We start from the raw sequence: 19,710 nt of genomic DNA on the forward strand, positions 1-19,710 counted from the left end.
GTGATGTAAACGCCTGAACTGCAAAGTAAAAAGCCTTTTAATGTCTCTGCGCTCCATCATCTGCCTCTTTTTTATGTCAGTCCGTCAGCAGACAGTCAGTCACCATCCCAGACCAGCGAGAGCAGACACACAAGGCTATTACCTCCCACAGGCCTCCACTGAGAAGATCCATTAAGATGTTTTATTGGGTTCAGAGTGATTATAAGAAAGGCTAATCCACTTGTCTTTTTTCCCATGACCCTCTCTGTCTGTGTCTGTGTCTCTGTCTGTCTGTCTGTCTGTCTGTCTGTCTGTCTGTCTGTCTGTCTGTCTGCCTGTCTCTCACTCTAACCAGTTGGCTGTATGAATGTCTCTTTCCTCCCCTTACTTTCCTCTCCTTATATCTCCCTCCCTCCCTCTTCCTTTTAAAAATCATTATCCTTTTCTATAGCTCTACTATAGCTGTACACTATATGAACCCGGATGATGAAGCAGGTAAACTGCATTTGAGGTCAGCTGTCACGTGGTACTCGGCACCAAATAAAATGTCGTATCAATAATAAAACCCGTTCAAGAAGACTGGTTTTCTAGAAGTCTCTCTGTCTCCCAGCCTGGCTGTTGGCCATGCGTCTCCTCTGCTACACTACAGGCAGAGGCGGAGCCCCAAATGTTTTCTCAAGAGCCCCGAATCTTTCAGATTAGTAAAATAACTTCAACTTCGAGTCATTTCCCCCCAGTCTCCCTGACTGGACCGGCAAGTCAGTGGCGCAACAGTTCTGTTACTGGGGAAATGTCAATGCGATCTACAGGCCATCCCTAACACTGCATCTACAGGTCATCCCTAACACTGCATCTACAGGTCATCCCTAACACCGCATCTACAGGTCATCCCTAACACTGCATCTACAGGTCATCCCTAACACTGCATCTACTGGCCATCCCAATCACTGCATCTACAGGTCATCCCTAACACTGCATCTACAGGTCATCCCTAACACCGCATCTACAGGCCATCCCTAACACTGCATCTACTGGCCACCCCTAAAACTGCATCTACAGGTCATCCCTAACACTGCATCTACAGCTCATCCCTAACACTGCATCTACTGGTCATCCCTAACACTGCATCTACTGGTCATTTCTAGCACCGCATCTACTGGCCATCCCTAACACCGCATCTACAGGTCATCCCTAACACTGCATCTACTGGTCATTTCTAGCACCGCATCTACTGGCCATCCCTAACACCGCATCTACAGGTCATCCCTAACACTGCATCTACTGGTCATTTCTAGCACCGCATCTACAGGTCATCCCTAACACCGCATCTACAGGTCATCCCTAACACTGCATCTACAGGTCATCCCTAACACCGCATCTACAGGTCATCCCTAACACTGCATCTACAGGTCATCCCTAGCACCGCATCTACAGCTCATCCCTAACACTGCATCTGCTGGTCATCCCTAACACTGTATCTACTGGCCATCCCTAACACTGTATCTACTGGCCATCCCTAACACTGCATCTACTGGTCATTTCTAGCACCGCATCTACTGGTCATTTCTAGCACCGCATCTACTGGCCATCCCTAACACCGCATCTACAGGTCATCCCTAACACCGCATCTACAGGTCATCCCTAACACTGCATCTACTGGTCATCCCCAACACCGCATCTACAGGTCATCCCTAACACCGCATCTACAGGTCATCCCTAACACTGCATCTACAGGTCATCCCTAACACTGCATCTACAGGTCATCCCTAACACCGCATCTACAGGTCATCCCTAACACTGCATCTACAGGTCATTTCTAGCACTGCCATGCTCCAGATGTGCTCCAGATGAGATCAAACCCAGCTGACAGACGTCCCGCCCTCCGGGCAGTCAGATGAGCTGTGCTGCTGTCAGGTTTGATGTCATCTGGATGCCGCAGGCGACGTGCAGTGTTAGCAACTCTCTTCGATAATGTTACATGAAGCGTTAAAAGTCATCACTCCTATGAACAGAAACTAAACTTTTCCAAGAAACACATGTGTTGTCATAGATTAACCCAGCCCCAGTTTTTCAGCCGGTTTTCTTTAAAGAAAGCAATTAGCTATTATCTGCTGCTCTCTCCGAGGTTACTTCCTATTCTTTCTCCCTGTTAAAGGTTTTTAGGGAGTTGTTCCTTATCCGATGTGAGGGTCTAAGGACAGGATGCTGTGTTGCTGTAAAGCCCCCTGAGGCAAATTTGTAATTTGTGATATTGGGCTATACAAATAAAATTGACTTGACTGTTTGAACTGCTCATAAACTGTTGAATATGAAATCTAAAATTACATGTCAATAACATCTCAAACCTGATGCGTGGGGTACTGGGGAACTTCAGAAAATGTCAGATAAGTTGTCAGTCATGAAAAATATTGAAATTAATGTGGCCGTGGGTCCATCTCAGTTGTCAGACCGATATGCACCACACCACCACATCCCGTGGAGGTGGTGTTAGCATTGGCAATGGCGAGTTAATGTGCCATGCAGGCTTACATTTAAGACAATTGTAAGTAGTCTTTCGGCCCTGTGGTGGCCTGGCGGCCTGTCCAGGGTGTCTCCCCGCCTGCCGCCCAATGACTGCTGGGATAGGCTCCAGCATCCCCGCCACCCTGAGAGCAGGACAAACGCTTTGGATAATGGATGGACGGATAATATATGTCAGATATTACTTGACATAAACTTTACTTTACATAGTAAATTTACATAATATGTAAACAAATATCAGTATAATATAAAGACGAGCTGTAAAGTAAGTGTGTAATTGTTATGTGTAATATGAAGTCGACCATATAAAGTTTATATAAAGACATTCCATGAGGAAACCCTGCACTGAAGAAAGTAATCTCGCAGAGGCCCCTTCAAACCTTCAGGTCTTAGTTTTTTGAGGATGTGGGAATCCACATATGGGAACATAACGGTTGTCATAATCACTTGAAAGTGAAATATTTAAAAACACAATATTAAACATTACTTTCGACTGTTTCGTCCAGAATGATCACTAATGGTGATAAATGGACATTAACGGTCATAAAATAAAAAAAATTAAAAAGTTTAATCGCCTCTGACGACTTTAGCTGTTACATCCAAGCTGCCTTTCCGTCAGTTTAATCCATGATACCACTGCTGCCTCCCCGGCTTGGCCGGAGCTGCGAGGACTTGACTAAAGGGACTCCCCGGCTGATACCACTGCTGCCTCCCCGGCGCGGCCGGAGCTGAGAGGACTTGACTGAAGGGACTCCCCGGCGCGGCCGGAGCTGAGAGGACTTGACTAAAGGGACTCCCTGACTGATACCACTGCTGCCTCCCCGGCGCGGCCGGAGCTGAGAGGACTTGACTAAAGGGACTCCCCGCCTGATACCACTGCTGCCTCCCCGGCGCGGCCGGAGCTGAGAGGACTTGACTAAAGGGACTCCCCGGCTGATACCACTGCTGCCTCCCCGGCGCGGCCGGAGCTGAGGACTTGACTAAAGGGACTCCCCGTCTGATACCACTGCTGCCTCCCCGGCGCGGCCGGAACTGAGAGGACTTGACTAAAGGGACTCTCCGGCTGATACCACTGCTGCCTCCCCGGCGCGGCTGGAGCTTAGAGGACTTGACTAAAGGGACTCCCCGGCTGATACCACTGCTGCCTCCCCGGCGCGGCTGGAGCTTAGAGGACTTGACTAAAGGGACTCTCCGGCTGATACCACTGCTGCCTCCCCGGCTTGGCCGGAGCTTAGAGGACTTGACTAAAGGGACTCCCCGGCTGATACCACTGCTGCCTCCCCGGCTTGGCCGGAGCTGAGAGGACTTGACTAAAGGGACTCCACGCCTGATACCACTGCTGCCTCCCCGGCGCGGCTGGAGCTTAGAGGACTTGACTAAAGGGACTCCCTGACTGATACCACTGCTGCCTCCCCGCTGCGGCCGGAGCTGAGAGGACTTGACTAAAGGGACTCCCCGCCTGATACCACTGCTGCCTCCCCGGCGCGGCCGGAGCTGAGAGGACTTGACTAAAGGGACTCTCCGGCTGATACCACTGCTGCCTCCCCGGCGCGGCCGGAGCTGAGAGGACTTGACTAAAGGGACTCCCCGGCTGATACCACTGCTGCCTCCCCGGCGCGGCCGGAGCTGCGAGGACTTGACTAAAGGGACTCCCCGGCTGTCTAAATCGCAGTGGGGCGCGTCACTGAGCGTGCAGACATGGTTCAGCCGACACAGCCCGCCCAAGACTCCACGCGCTTTTCTCTGGTCGCTCCTATTTCGATCACAAGACCAAACGGGAGGATTAAGACCCCCGCTTTTATAATGGCGCTGGGTGGTTTGAAAGGACGGAATCCACTTCCATTCTAGCGAGACGTCTATACAAAGCGATTCATCCCGGAAGTGACCGGTGTAAGATTGATGTTTCTCGCAACCAATTAAAAGATTTAAACAGACGCATGAGTTCCGCTTTTGCACAAAGCGACCAATGACAGCTCCCGAACGGAACTTCCGCTATGAGAATCGCGCATGCGCAGGAAAGGCTGGCTGTTGCGTTGCGGCGTTGTGAAGACGTGATTTCTTGTAAAAGTTGCGTTGTTGGAGAAACGGGTCGACTCGTCGTGGAGCGGCTTTCGTGGATTAGGACGAGCGTCGTTCCGAGGGCGGGTCACGGTGTGTGTGAGTAAACAGCAGCTCGGACTTGTTTCTCCAGCGCGGCCACTACTCGGCGTCTGATAGCATGGTGGCTAACTGTCGTTAGCCGTCCTTATTCGGTGTGGCGGTTCAAGCGGAGGTTGGCGACTCGTGTAATAGTGAAATTAAGGCGCCGCGGACTGAAGGAAACTTGGAGGAAGTGAAGTCCTGACCGAACCGCGGGTCTTCTCCCCAGCTGATCCCTCGGCAAGTTAGCTAGCCGGCTAACGGAGTGACCCGGGCTAAACATCCACGTCTTCCACAAAGGGCACCGCGTGAGGAGGAGATCCGGTACCGGTGGCGTATTGCCGGAGCGGCCCGTAAACACCCGAGTCCCCAGAGCCGAACGGTGAGCCCGCCACACGACGATGAACGGCTTCAGCACGGAGGAGGACAGCCACGACGGGCCGCCTGCGCCGCCCTTCTACGGGCAGAGCTGCTGTCTGATCGAGGACGGGGAGCGCTGCGGCCGCTCGGCCGGGAACGCCTCCTTCAGCAAGAGGATCCAGAAGAGCATATCGCAGAAAAAGCTGAAGCTGGACATCGACAAAAGCGTGAGTAACCCCCGAAGCCACGTTTCACACCTTAAGTCACACACCTGATCAGCTAGTCGCCGGTTCTGTCGTCAGCTGTTCCCTTCCAAACTCTGTGCTGCTGCACCGACTGGACCTCAGAATCCGCATCATGTTTACTGGCCATGTGGGTTTGCGCAAACCTGGGAGTTTGACCCCGGTTTCGGGGCTCTCTCAGTGGACTTGACATAGAATAACAGCGACTCACAACCCAGTCAAAGAAAGGTGCATCAGTTCATCTGGGCACAACGTTTCTGTCAATAAACCTTGTGTCCAGATGAACCATTCAGCTGTTTCATGCCATAAGCAGTCATCAGCTGCCAAATCATCAGCTGGCCATAATCATCAACTGGCCAAATCATCAGCTGGCCAAATCATCAGCTGGCCAAATCATCAGCTGCCAAATCATCAGCTGTCAAATCATCAGACACAAAATCATCAGCTGGCCAAATCATCAGCTGCCAAATCAATAGATGCAAAATCATCAGCTTGTCAAATCATCAGCTGCCAAATCATCAGATGCAAAATCATCAGCTGGCCAAATCATCAGCTGGCCAAATCATCAGCTGCCAAATCATCAGACGCAAAATCATCAGCTGGCCAAATCATCAGACGCAAAATCATCAGCTGGCCAAATCATCAGCTGGCCAAATCATCAGGCGCAAAATCATCAGCTGGCCAAATCATCAGCTGTCAAATCATCAGCTGGCCAAATCATCAGCTGCAAAATCATCAGCTGTCAAATAATCTCATACACAGCACAGGAGAGGAAGAAACATAAACAAGAAAGAAAGAAAGTGAAACAAACAAACATAAGCAACGTCTAATAGAACTGACCCATAGTTTAGCGGAAGTGGACCGTTCATATGCTGGTTCCCCAACACCTGAACTTTATAAGAAAAAAATTACTGTTACAAACAGAATTTGACAATCTGTCCTTTAAACAAACAGAACAACTACACCGATCTGCACCTGAGAATCAGTATCATGTTTACTGGCCATGTAGGTTTGCACAAACTTGGGAGTTTGACGACCCCGGTTTCGTGGCTCTCTCAGTGGACTTAAGATAGAATAACAACTACAACTGTAGTTAGATTCACATTTACCCAGTCAGCAGACGCTTTATCTTAAGCGACTTACAACCTAGTCAAAGACAGTTGAATCAGTTCATCTGGACACACCGTTGATTGACAGATAAACATACTACTACTACTACTACTTTCGGCTGCTCCCGTTAGGGGTCACCACAGTGGATCATCTGTTTCCATCTCTTCCTGTCTTCTGCATCTTCCTCTGTCACATCAGCCACCTGCATGTCCTCCCTCACCACGTCCATAAACCTCCTCTTTGGCCTTCCTCTTCTCCTCTTCCCTGGCAGCTCCATATTCAGCATCCTTCTCCCAGTATACCCAGCATCTCTCCTCCACACATGTCCAAACCATCTCCATCTTGTCTCTCTTGCTTTGTCTCCAAACCGTCCAACCTGAGCTGTCCCTCTAATATACTCGTTCCTAATCCTGTCCTTCTTCATCACTCCCAGTGAAAATCTTATCATCTTCATCTCTGCCACCTCCAGCCCCTCCTCTTGTCTTTTCGTTGTGTCCAGATGAGCTGATTCAACTGTATTTGATTTTCTTACCTGGATTGTTGAGCATGCATAAAGACAACTTACAACCTAGTACCATATCTTACCAGCAGAATCATAAAACATTAAAAGTATTTACAGCCCAGAGTGCGTGGTCATGTCAAGTTAAGGTTCTGTAAGTGTGTCTCATCATCAGTTGTGAATGATCACCAAATCAAGTTACCAAGTAGATGGACAATGAAATGACGAACATCAGTATAACAGACGTCTAACAGCCAAGAGTGCATATCACGTCGAGCGCAGGTAGTGGAAGGGCACAGTAACGAACAGTAGGCACCGGGGATAGTAGCAAGCAGGGCTGGAGCGGGACCCATGTTCAGCTCGGCGGGACTTCCATGCATCAGACCAGCCCACATTGAATGGAGGGTCTTTTGAAATATGTTTTTCATTTTATTAATCATTATAAATCAAGTTTTGTTTCTTTAATCTTAGTCAACATGGATAAAGTAAAGCCTAGTCATTAGGTAATGGATATACAAAAAAGTATGTGTCCCTCTGCTTTGTCAAATTCTGTTGATAAATATGATAAATAAGTGTGCCTCTGTTCTCAAGCTCTTTTTCAGTGCAGATGAACATAGCCTCGTTACGCTTGAATCGTGGTTTATACTGGACCATCTAGGCTGAGACTGGGAGGTTCCACTGGGATTTTTTTCCCCATCGTAGCCACCCATTGAAGAATATACACCGACCAGCCAAAACATTAAAACCACCAGCCTAACATTGTGTAGGTCCCCCTCATTCTGCCAAAAAAGCTCTGACATGTTGAGGCATGGACTCCACAAGATCTCTGAAGGTGTCCCCTGGTATCTGGCACCAAGATCTGGCAGCAAATCCTTGAAGTCCTGTAAGTTGTGGGCCGGGGTCTCCATGGATTGGACTTGTTTTTTCAGCAGATCCCGTAAGTGCTTGATCGGATTGAGATCTGGGGAATTTTGAGGCCAAGGCAACACCTTGAACCCTTCATCATGTTCCTTATCATTGCTGAACGATGTGTGCAGTGTGGCAGGCCGTAGTATCCTGCTGAAATGGATCACTGCCGTCAGGGAATACCGTTGCCATGAAGGGGTGTACCTGGTCTGCAGCGATGTTTAGGTAGGTGATACGTGTCAAAGTAACATCCACATGAATGCCAGGACCCAAGGTTTCCCAGTACGACATTGTCCAGGGCATCACACCGGCTTGCCTTCTTCCCATAGTGCATCCTGGTGCCATCACTTCCCCAGGAAAACGACACACACACACCCTGTCGTCCACATGGTGTAAAAGAAAAATGTGGTTCATCAGACCAGGCCACCGTCTTCCACTGCTACATGGTCCAGTTCTGACGCTCACGTGCCCATTGTAGGTGCTTTCAGCGGTGGACAGTGGTCATCTGGGCACTCTGACCAGTCTGCGATGCACTGTGTGTCCTGACACCTGTCTGTCATAACCAGCATTCACTTTTTCAGCAGTTTGAGCTCAGCAGCTCTTCTGTGGGGTCGGACCTGATGGGCTAGCTTTTGCTCCGCACACGCATCATTGAGCCTTGGGCACCCATGATCCTGTCACCTCTTCACCAGTTGTCCTTCCTTGGACCACTTCTAGTAGGTACTGACCACTGCATACCAGGAGCACCCCACAAGACCTGCTGTTTTGGAGATGCTCTGACCCAGCTGTCTAGTAAGCACAATTTGGCCTTTAAAATTGCTCAGAGCCTTATGCTTACCCATTTGTCCTGCTTCCAGCGCATCAACTTCAAAAACGGACTGTTCTCTTGGTACCTAATATATCCCACCCCTTGACAGGTGCTGCCATTTTAACAAGATGTCATTGTTATTCGCTGACCTGTCAGTGGTTTTAATGTTTTGGCTGATCGGTGTATCATCAGTATATATGGCCTAACTGAATTGTGTACATTCATAATCTTTGAAGAAGGGAAAAATTGTTCCATTCTTTTCGTATTACAACCAATATAGGTAAATGAATTATGTGACGACTCAAGTTTATGTATTTGGCAACACTGACAGTTCCTGGCGTTCGAGGCTATGCCAGTGCTAGGTGTGTTATCACGCTCACTGACGGGCATCATCATATAGGCCTAGTGTTGAATCTGCACCGGAAGTCACCGGCTGTGAGCTTGTTTGGGTTGCAAATAAATCAGTAAGCTTGGCACGTTTGCTCCCGCTGTCTTCCAAAGCCTTCCTTTTCTTAATCCGTACGTCGTCTGCCCTGATGCCCCGTCTCTGCCTTTGGGATTTGGGAAGTGTTCGGTACGAAGAGGACTTTGCCATGAATCGGTCTGACTTTTGCTGAGAGCCCCTTCAAGGAATAAGAGAGGCCTGAGAAAGAAAGGGTTTTAGGCGTTTTGTGAGTGAAATGAGCGAGTCAGTAGCTGTAATGGAGAACGGGAGTTTGTTGCACAATCTTGGGGCCAGGTGAGAGAAAAGGTTCGGCTGTTGAACTTGTCATTTTTGGAGTAGGCATACATTGCTGCCAGATGGGCTTGCAGCTAAGTTGGTGTGGTTGAATGGCCAGGAACAGCAGCAAGGGCATTGAACTTTCTGCTTGCAGCGAGTGGAGCCAGTATAATCAGTGGCTCACCCATCCACCCACAGAGAGCTGCACAAGACATTCTTACTGCTGCTTTTCATCCCAGTTCTAGCATAACAAGTCTCATTTTCCTAAAGATGATTTGCTACTTTAGTGCCGGTAGATCAGGTTAACGTCGTCTTTATTCCACGTGTAATCAATGGCCTATGAGAATGTGGGGACGCTGACTGTAGCTTCATGACCAGGTCATTATAACTTGTCCATATCAGAAGGAAAGGAAGTGGTCTCATTTGTCCACGGGCCTCTACTTCACCAACCACTGTGGTTCATTCTCCTGACAAGTAAGTATTAACCTTCGGTCAGTGTCGGCTGAGCCGCCGTCGTGGCTGGTAATGGGGCAGAGCTGGGACCTGGCCGGGAGCTGCGTGTTCCTGCTAAATGAGGACACGTTCAAAAGCCCAACCTAAATGAGGTGGTAAGTTTGTCCTTATCGTCAGGAAAACGACACAGGGTTATATTACACTGTAGAAAGCAGTGGTCCCTTTTAACACCGCTTTAGCAGACGGTGAACTGTATGGTGGTGGGCTTGTACATGTAAGAGGATGTCCAACAAGACCCAATGTTTTTAGATGGGGAGGAACCTGCAGACTTGGAAAGAACCTTGCTCTTCCACAAACTTAGCTAGGGAATAAGAAAGATTTGTACCTGCCGCCTTGGGTCAATGTCTGCTCAAAGTGCAGCCTTTGCTAGTCCCTCACATCTGTGACACTGTGTCCTTCTTGTTTAGTATGACCAAAATGCTGTGAATGCCATCCATCCATCCATTATCCAAGCCGCTTATCCCAACCGGGCTCACGGCATGCTGGAGCCTATCCCAGCAGTCATTGGGCGGTAGGCAGGGAGACACCCTGTACAGGCTGCCCGTCCATCACAGGGCCCACACACACATTCATGCATACCCTGGGACAATTTAGTACGGTGATTCACCTGACCTACATGTCTTTGGACTGTGGGAGGAAACCGGAGCCCCCGGAGGACACAGGCACAGGGAGAACATGCAAACGCCACACAGAGGACGACCCGGGACGACCCCCAAAGTTGGACTACCCCGGGGCTCGAACCCAGGACCTTCCTGCTGTGAGGCGACCGCGCTAACCACTGCGCCACCGTGCCGCCCCTGCTGTGAATTCATTACAAAGAAATAAACATCAGCCACAGGTCAAGTGGTACACAGCTGTCAGAACAAGAGACTGGTCATTGCTGACTTTGACTCAACACTGTCAAGGCTGTATTTGTTATACCAACATGAAAGCGTGTATTACCGCCCCGCGCTCCCATTTGGAAACTTGTTTATAACGTAACATTGAGGGAACTGCACTCTTAGTTGTGGTGTTTGCAAAATGTGAGATTCATGATAGATAGATAAATTATTGAACCTGAGGGAAATTGAAGCGTTATTACAGTTTGCATAATCAGAAAGCACACAATATCAAAAATGCACACAATAGCAAGAATATAAAGCAACTATAGAGACTGTACAAACTATAAAGAACTGAACTGAAGTACTCGGTGCTTGTAAGATAAAATAAAGAGAGGTGTATATTTATGTATAGAAGCAGGCTGGATCAAGAGCATTGGTAGAAAAATGCCGGCAGCCATACCAACATGTACCCTGGCTCTGCCAAATGACGAGGCCAAGCAGGTGTTGGCTTGGCTAGTACTTGGATGGGAGACCTCCTGGGAAAACTTGAGTTGCTGCCGGAAGTGGTGTTGGTGGGCCAGTAGGGGGCAGTGTTCCCTCTGGTCCTAATAAAGACAACAAATATCAAATCCCAATGCCCCAGTGCAGTGACGGGGACACTGCTGTAGGACATGCCGTCCTTCAGATGAGACGTTACACCGAAGTCCTGACTCACGGTGGTCACTAAAGATCCCATGGCACTGATCACAGAGTAGGGGGTTCCCGGTGTCCTGGCACCATTCCCAACCTGGCTCTCTCCATCTGCCCACCTCATCATCCCCCATGTAACTGGCTCAATGGTTTCTCCCTGTCCTCCTCAAGCTGATGTGTGGTGAGTGTTCTGGTGCAAAATGGCTGCCGTGCATCACCCAGGTGGTGCTACACATTGGTGGTGGTTGAAGTGAGTTACCCCCTTCAATGTGAAGCACTTTGGGTGTCTAGAAAAGCCTCATATAAGTGTTATTATTTATCTATATTATTATAAAAAAATAGCAGCTTTGCATCAAGACAGTGTGTTTAAAAAGTGGCAGTTTTGAGGTTGGTTCCATCAGCAGCTGATGACGTAATAGAAAACTGTTGTGCCAGTTAAATTTGAAAAAGCACCAGCCAACGGGTAAATGCCAACTCGGCCATCCAGCCAATGGGGAAACTCAGTCATGGACCACCACATGTGTAGGGCTGGCCCCACTGTGGAGGTCCAGTCAGAAAAGGTGCAACAGCATCATGCTCACATGGCCAGGTACTGCACAGGGACAGTTATTAGTTATTTCATAGCTGTCTGTCGTGTATTGCATATTCCTGGATTTGCATTGCCCAATAAGGAAGACCAGAAAACCCCTCCTAGTGGTGAAAGTACCACCGTGACAGGTCTAGTGTACGTTGTCCTTCTTCCGACACTGTGGGCTCTTCTTCCTCCTCCACATGTAGTTTGATAACAGGGATTGTGGGAGTGAGCCTCTCAAACCTTCGTACTGTCACTGTCACCACAAGCCGTGACCCTCCCAGCAGACAAGTAACTCCGCTTTGTGTTGCAGGTGCGACATCTCTACATCTGTGACTTCCATAAGAACTTCATCCAGAGTGTTCGCAACAAGAGGAAGAGGAAGACTAGTGATGATGGTGGGGAATCCCCTGACCATGATGTGGAGGTTCCTGAGGTGAGTTTGGTCACAGCACATGGATGATTAACATATGTTAAGTGACAAAGTGGTTTCATGGAAGTTTAAAATGACAAACGGCTCTTCTGTTGAGACATTGTAAAAGCCTGTGTGTGTTGAAGGCCTTCAGGTACAGGATGTGTGCCTGGTCTACTGGGATATGTAGCATTCAAATGGACTCAGTACAGGATGTGTGTCTGGTCTACTGGGATATTTAGCATTCAGATGGACTCAGTACAGGATGTGTGTCTGGTCTGCTGGGATATGTAGCGTTTAGATGGACTCAGTACAGGATGTGTGTCTGATCTACTGGGATATGTAGCATTCAGATGGACTCAGTACAGGATGTGTGTCTGGTCTGCTGGGATATGTAGCATTCAAATGGACTCAGTACAGGATGTGTGTCTGATCTACTGGGATATGTAGCATTCAAATGGACTCAGTACAGGATGTGTGTCTGGTTTACTGGGATATGTAGCGTTTAGATGGACTCAGTACAGGATGTGTGCCTGGTCTACTGGGATATGTAGCATTCAAATGGACTCAGTACAGGATGTGTGTCTGGTCTACTGGGATATTTAGCATTCAGATGGACTCAGTACAGGATGTGTGTCTGGTCTGCTGGGATATGTAGCGTTTAGATGGACTCAGTACAGGATGTGTGTCTGATCTACTGGGATATGTAGCATTCAAATGGACTCAGTACAGGATGTGTGTCTGATCTACTGGGATATGTAGCGTTTAGATGGACTCAGTACAGGATGTGTGTCTGGTCTGCTGGGATATGTAGCATTCAAATGGACTCAGTACAGGATGTGTGTCTGATCTACTGGGATATGTAGCATTCAGATGGACTCAGTACAGGATGTGTGTCTGGTTTACTGGGATATGTAGCGTTTAGATGGACTCAGTACAGGATGTGTGTCTGGTCTACTGGGATATGTAACATTCAGATGGACTCAGTAGAGGATGTGTGTCTGGTCTGCTGGGATATGTAGCGTTTAGATGGACTCAGTACAGGATGTGTGTCTGGTCTGCTGGGATATGTAGCGTTTAGATGGACTCAGTACAGGATGTGTGTCTGATCTACTGGGATATGTAGCATTCAGATGGACTCAGTACAGGATGTGTGTCTGGTCTACTGGGATATGTAGCGTTCAGATGGACTCAGTACAGGATGTGTGTCTGGTTTACTGGGATATGTAGCGTTTAGATGGACTCAGTACAGGATGTGTGTCTGGTCTACTGGGATATGTAGCATTCAGATGGACTCAGTACAGGATGTGTGTCTGGTCTACTGGGATATGTAGCGTTTAGATGGACTCAGTACAGGATGTGTGTCTGATCTACTGGGATATGTAGCATTCAGATGGACTCAGTAGAGGATGTGTGTCTGATCTACTGGGATATGTAGCATTCAGATGGACTCAGTACAGGATGTGTGTCTGGTCTAGTGGGATATGTAGTGTTCAGATGGACTCAGCACACTATGTGTGTCTGGTCTACTGGGATATGTAGCATTCAGATGGACTCAGTACAGGATGTGTGTCTGGTCTGCTGGGATATGTAGCATTCAAATGGACTCAGTACAGGATGTGTGTCTGGTCTACTGGGATATGTAGCGTTCAGATGGACTCAGCACAGGATGTGTGTCTGGTCTACTGGGATATGTAGCATTCAGATGGACTCAGTACAGGATGTGTGTCTGGTCTACTGGGATATGTAACATTCAGATGGACTCAGTACAGGATGTGTGTCTGGTCTGCTGGGATATGTAGCATTCAGATGGACTCAGTACAGGATGTGTGTCTGGTCTACTGGGATATGTAGCGATTAGATGGACTCAGTACAGGATGTGTGTCTGGTCTGCTGGGATATGTAGCATTCAAATGGACTCAGTACAGGATGTGTGTCTGGTCTACTGGGATATGTAGCGTTCAGATGGACTCAGTACAGGATGTGTGTCTGGTCTACTGGGATATGTAGCGATTAGATGGACTCAGTACAGGATGTGTGTCTGGTCTGCTGGGATATGTAGCATTCAAATGGACTCAGTACAGGATGTGTGTCTGGTCTACTGGGATATGTAGCGTTCAGATGGACTCAGTACAGGATGTGTGTCTGGTCTACTGGGATATGTAACATTCAGATGGACTCAGTACAGGATGTGTGTCTGGTCTACTGGGATATGTAGCATTCAAATGGACTCAGTACAGGATGTGTGTCTGGTCTGCTGGAATATGTAGCATTCAGATGGACTCAGTACAGGATGTGTGTCTGGTCTACTGGGATATTTAGCATTCAGATGGACTCAGTACAGGATGTGTGTCTGGTCTGCTGGGATATGTAGCATTCAGATGGACTCAGTACAGGATGTGTGTCTGGTCTATTGGGATATGTAACATTCAGATGGACTCAGTACAAGATGTGTGTCTGGTCTACTGGGATATGTAGCATTCAGATGGACTCAGTACAGGATGTGTCTCTGGTCTATTGGGATATGTAGCATTCAAATTGACTCAGTACAGGATGTGTGTCTGGTCTACTGGGATATGTAACATTCAGATGGACTCAGTACAGGATGTGTGTCTGGTCTACTGGGATATGTAACATTCAGATGGACTCAGTACAGGATGTGTGTCTGGTCTACTGGGATATGTAGTTTTCAGATGGACTCAGTAGAGGATGTGTGTCTGGTCTACTGGGATATGTAACATTCAGATGGACTCAGTACAGGATGTGTGTCTGGTCTACTGGGATATGTAGTGTTCAGATGGACTCAGTAGAGGATGTGTGTCTGGTCTACTGGGATATGTAGTGTTCAGATGGACTCAGTAGAGGATGTGTCTCTGGTCTACTGGGATATGTAGTGTTCAGATGAACTCAGTAGAGGATGTGTGTCTGGTCTACTGAGACATGTAGCATTCAGATGGACTCAGTACAGGATGTGTGTCTGGTCTACTGGGATATGTAGTGTTCAGATGGACTCAGTAGAGGATGTGTGTCTGGTCTATTGGGATATGTAGTGTTCAGATGGACTCAGTAGAGGATGTGTGTCTGGTCTACTGGGATATGTAGTGTTCAGATGGACTCAGTAGAGGATGTGTCTCTGGTCTACTGGGATATGTAGTGTTCAGATGGACTCAGTAGAGGATGTGTCTCTGGTCTACTGGGATATGTAGTGTTCAGATGGACTCAGTACAGGATGTGTGTCTGGTCTACTGGGACATGTAGCATTCAGATGGACTCAGTACAGGATGTGTGTCTGGTCTACTGGGATATGTAGCGTTTAGATGGACTCAGTACAGGATGTGTGTCTGGTCTACTGGGATATGTAACATTCAAATGGACTCAGCACAGGATGTGTCTCTGGTCTACTGGGATATGTAACGTTCAGATGGACTCAGTACAGGATGTGTCTCTGGTCTACTGGGATATGTAGTGTTCAGATGGACTCAGTAGAGGATGTGTGTCTGGTCTGCTGGGATATGTAGCATTCAGATGGACTCAGCACAGGATGTGTGTCTGGTCTGCTGGGATATGTAGTGTTCAGATGGACTCAGTAGAGGATGTGTCTCTGGTCTACTGGGATATGTAACGTTCAGATGGACTCAGTACAGGATGTGTGTCTGGTCTACTGGGATATGTAGTGTTCAGATGGACTCAGTAGAGGATGTGTGTCTGGTCTACTGGGATATGTAGCATTCTGATGGACTCAGTAGAGGATGTGTGTCTGGTCTGCTGGGATATGTAGCATTCTGATGGACATCTCAGTTTGTGCTGGCTCATGAAGACAATGGACTAATGGATTCAAACTGAACTGGGGTGCAACTTAAATTGATTTTCATGATCCATTAATTATATTTTCATTTGTCATTTAATACATAACATGTCAAAAATAAATGGACAACTCATCACAAGTTCCACAGTGTTGTCTTAAAACTGTTTACTAGATGTGACCAGCAGCTGTACACATCCCTACTTGGTAAATGATTCATCACTTTCCAACAGTACAGTTGATTCCTTTTCTGAGTAACTGACTGATCACTGCATGTAACATTACCATGGAACATTCCTCAAGTAAATATCCTACCCAGAGTAAATATCCTGTGGTAGTCTACCCCGAGTAAATATCCTACACAGAGTAAATATCCTACCCAGAGTAAATATCCTGTGGTAGTCTACCCAGAGTAAATATCCTACCCAGAGTAAATATCCTACCCAGAGTAAATATCCTGCCCAGAGTAAATATCCTGTGGTAGTCTACCCAGAGTAAATATCCTACACAGAGTAAATATCCTGCCCAGAGTAAATATCCTACCCAGAGTAAATATCTATCCAGAGTAAATATCCTGCCCAGAGTAAATATCTATCCAGAGTAAATATCCTGCCTAGAGTAAATATCCTGCCCAGAGTAAATATCCTGCCCAGAGTAAATATCCTGCCTAGAGTAAATATCCTGCCCAGAGTAAATATCTATCCAGAGTAAATATCCTGCCCAGAGTAAATATCCTGCCAAAAGTAAATATCCTGCCTAGAGTAAATATCCTGCCTAGAGTAAATATCCTGCCAAGAGTAAATATCCTGCCTAGAGTAAATATCCTGCCCAGAGTAAATATCCTACCCAGAGTAAATAACCTGCCCAGAGTAAATATCCTGCCTAGAGTAAATATCCTGCCCAGAGTAAATACCCTGCCCAGAGTAAATACCTTGCCCAGAGTAAATACCTTGCCCAGAGTAAATACCCTGCCCAGAGTAAATACCCTGCCCAGAGTAAATATCCTGCCCAGAGTAAATATCCTACCCAGAGTAAATATCTACCCAGAGTAAATATCCTACCCAGAGTAAATATCCTGCCCAGAGTAAATATCCTACCCAGAGTAAATATCTACCCAGAGTAAATATCCTGCCCAGAGTAAATATCCTGCCCAGAGTAAAAATCCTACCCAGAGTAAATATCTGCCCAGAGTAAATATCCTGCCCAGAGTAAAAATCCTACCCAGAGTAAATATCTACCCAGAGTAAATATCCTGCCCAGAGTAAAAATCCTGCCCAGAGTAAAAATCCTACCCAGAGTAAATATCGTACCCGGAGTAAATATCCTACCCAGAGTAAATATCCTACCCAGAGTAAATATCCTGCCCAGAGTAAATATCCTGCCCAGAGTAAAAATCCTACCCAGAGTAAATATCTACCCAGAGTAAATATCCTGCCCAGAGTAAAAATCCTGCCCAGAGTAAAAATCCTGCCCAGAGTAAAAATCCTGCCCAGAGTAAATATCGTACCCGGAGTAAATATCCTGCCCAGAGTAAAAATCCTACCCAGAGTAAATATCGTACCCGGAGTAAATATCCTGCCCAGAGTAAATATCCTGCCCAGAGTAAATATCCTACCCAGAGTAAATATCCTGCCCAGAGTAAATATCCTGCTCAGAGTAAAAATCCTACCCAGAGTAAATATCGTACCCGGAGTAAATATCCTACCCAGAGTAAATATCTACCCAGATGGATGCACCCATATTGAAGTTCTGGGCCGATACCGATGTTTAAAATAAGTTTGGCCAATAGCCGATGTGTTTTTATTTTGTGGTTATTTGTTTGCGTTGCATGTGTGTGTTTATGTTGTGGGTATTTGTTTGCGTTGCGTGTGTGTGTTCATGTTGTGGGTATTTGTTTGCGTTGCATGTGTGTGTTTATGTTGTGGGTATTTGTTTGTGTTGTGTGTGTGTGTTTATGTTGTGGGTATTTGTTTGCGTTGTGTGTGTGTGTTCATGTTGTGGGTATTTGTTTGCGTTGTGTGTGGCTGATCTCCCTCCAGGATAGTGAACTGCTCCCACACGGCCGACATTTTCTCTCACTTTTATTTGAAAACAAACCACTGGTGTGCACGGCAGCCGTTGCCCCGTTACATCATGCCAGAGTGGTGTCCAGCAGTGTGGGTGATGTCCAGCAGTGTGGGTGATGTCCAGCAGTGTGGGTGGTGTCCAGCAGTGTGGGTGATGTCCAGCAGTGTTGGTGGTGTCCAGCAGTGTGGGTGATGTCCAGCAGTGTGGGTGGTGTCCAGCAGTGTGGGTGATGTCCAGCAGTGTGGGTGGTGTCCAGCAGTGTGGGTGGTGTCCAGCATTGTGGGTGGTGTCCAGCAGTGTGGGCGGTGTCCAGTAGTGTGGGCGGTGTCCAGCAGTGTGGGTGGTGTCCAGCAGTGTGGGTGGTGTCCAGCAGTGTGGGCGGTGTCCAGCATTGTGGGTGGTGTCCAGCAGTGTGGGCGGTGTCCAGCAGTGTGGGTGGTGTCCAGCAGTGTGGGCGGTGTCCAGCAGTGTTGGTGGTGTCCAGCAGTGTGGGTGGTGTCCAGCAGTGTGGGTGATGTCCAGCAGTGTTGGTGGTGTCCAGCAGTGTGGGTGGTGTCCAGCAGTGTGGGCGGTGTCCAGCAGTGTGGGCGGTGTCCAGCAGTGTGGGCGCTGTCCAGCAGTGTGGGCGGTGTCCAGCAGTGGCTGTTATGGGTGGTGTTATAGTACCACTTACTGGATCTTCTCCGAGCCTGCAGCTGGGTGGGCTACTGTTGTGCGAGTCAGACTGCAGCTGATGCAACACGGGCATCCGGATAGTGTGGTGGTCTATTCTGTTGCCTACCAACACAGGGATCGCCAGTTCGAATCTCCATGTTACCTCCGGCTTGGTCAGGCGACCAACGAAGCTGGATGTGGGCATGTGTCCTGGTCGCTGCACTAGCGCCTCCTCTGGTCAGTCAGCGCGCTTGTTCGGGGGGGGGGGGGGGACTGGGGGGAGTAGCGTGATCCTCCCACGCGCTACGTCCCCCTGGTGAAACTCCTCACTGTCAGGTGAAAAGAAGCGGCTGGTGACTCCACATGTATAGGAGAAGGCATGTGGTAGTCTGTAGCCCTCCCCGGATCAGCAGAGGGGGTGGAGCAGAGACCGGGACGGCTCGGAAGAGTGGGGTAATTGGCCAAGTACCATTGGGGAGAAAGGGGGGGGGGTTAAAGCAAAATTAGTGACACAACTTATAAACATCGCCCACTGCCATCAGTGGATGTCATCTTACTAGCGGATGGGCTGATGGCAGTCAGCAGCGTGGATATCAGCAGGGTGGATATTAGCAGGGTGGCTATTAGCAGGGTGGATATTAGCAGGGCGGATATCAGCAGGGTGGATATCAGCAGGGCGGATATTAGCAGGGCGGATATTAGCAGGGCGGATATCAGCAGGGTGGATATCAGCAGGGTGGATATCAGCAGGGCGGATATTAGCAGGGTGGATATTAGCAGGGTGGCTATTAGCAGGGTGGATATTAGCAGGGCGGATATCAGCAGGGTGGATATTAGCAGGGTGGCTATTAGCAGGGTGGATATTAGCAGGGCGGATATCAGCAGGGTGGATATCA

General features: G+C 48.1%; 1 protein-coding gene across 1 annotated transcript in view; it reads left to right on the forward strand.

Annotated features, from left to right (window-relative positions):
• The first annotated feature begins 4,507 nt into the window (after positions 1-4,507).
• LOC130116851 (histone deacetylase complex subunit SAP30L) overlaps positions 4,508-19,710 on the forward strand; it is a 33,566-nt gene continuing 18,363 nt past the window's right edge. Inside the window, exons 1-2 of the mRNA XM_056284928.1 lie at positions 4,508-5,225; positions 12,193-12,315. Of these exons, the coding sequence (XP_056140903.1) occupies positions 5,040-5,225; positions 12,193-12,315 (309 nt within the window). The 5' untranslated portion in view covers positions 4,508-5,039. The remainder of the gene's footprint in view (positions 5,226-12,192; positions 12,316-19,710) is intronic.

Source organism: Lampris incognitus, chromosome 8 (assembly GCF_029633865.1).
Source record: "Lampris incognitus isolate fLamInc1 chromosome 8, fLamInc1.hap2, whole genome shotgun sequence".
Classification (NCBI taxonomy): Eukaryota; Metazoa; Chordata; class Actinopteri; order Lampriformes; family Lampridae; genus Lampris; species Lampris incognitus.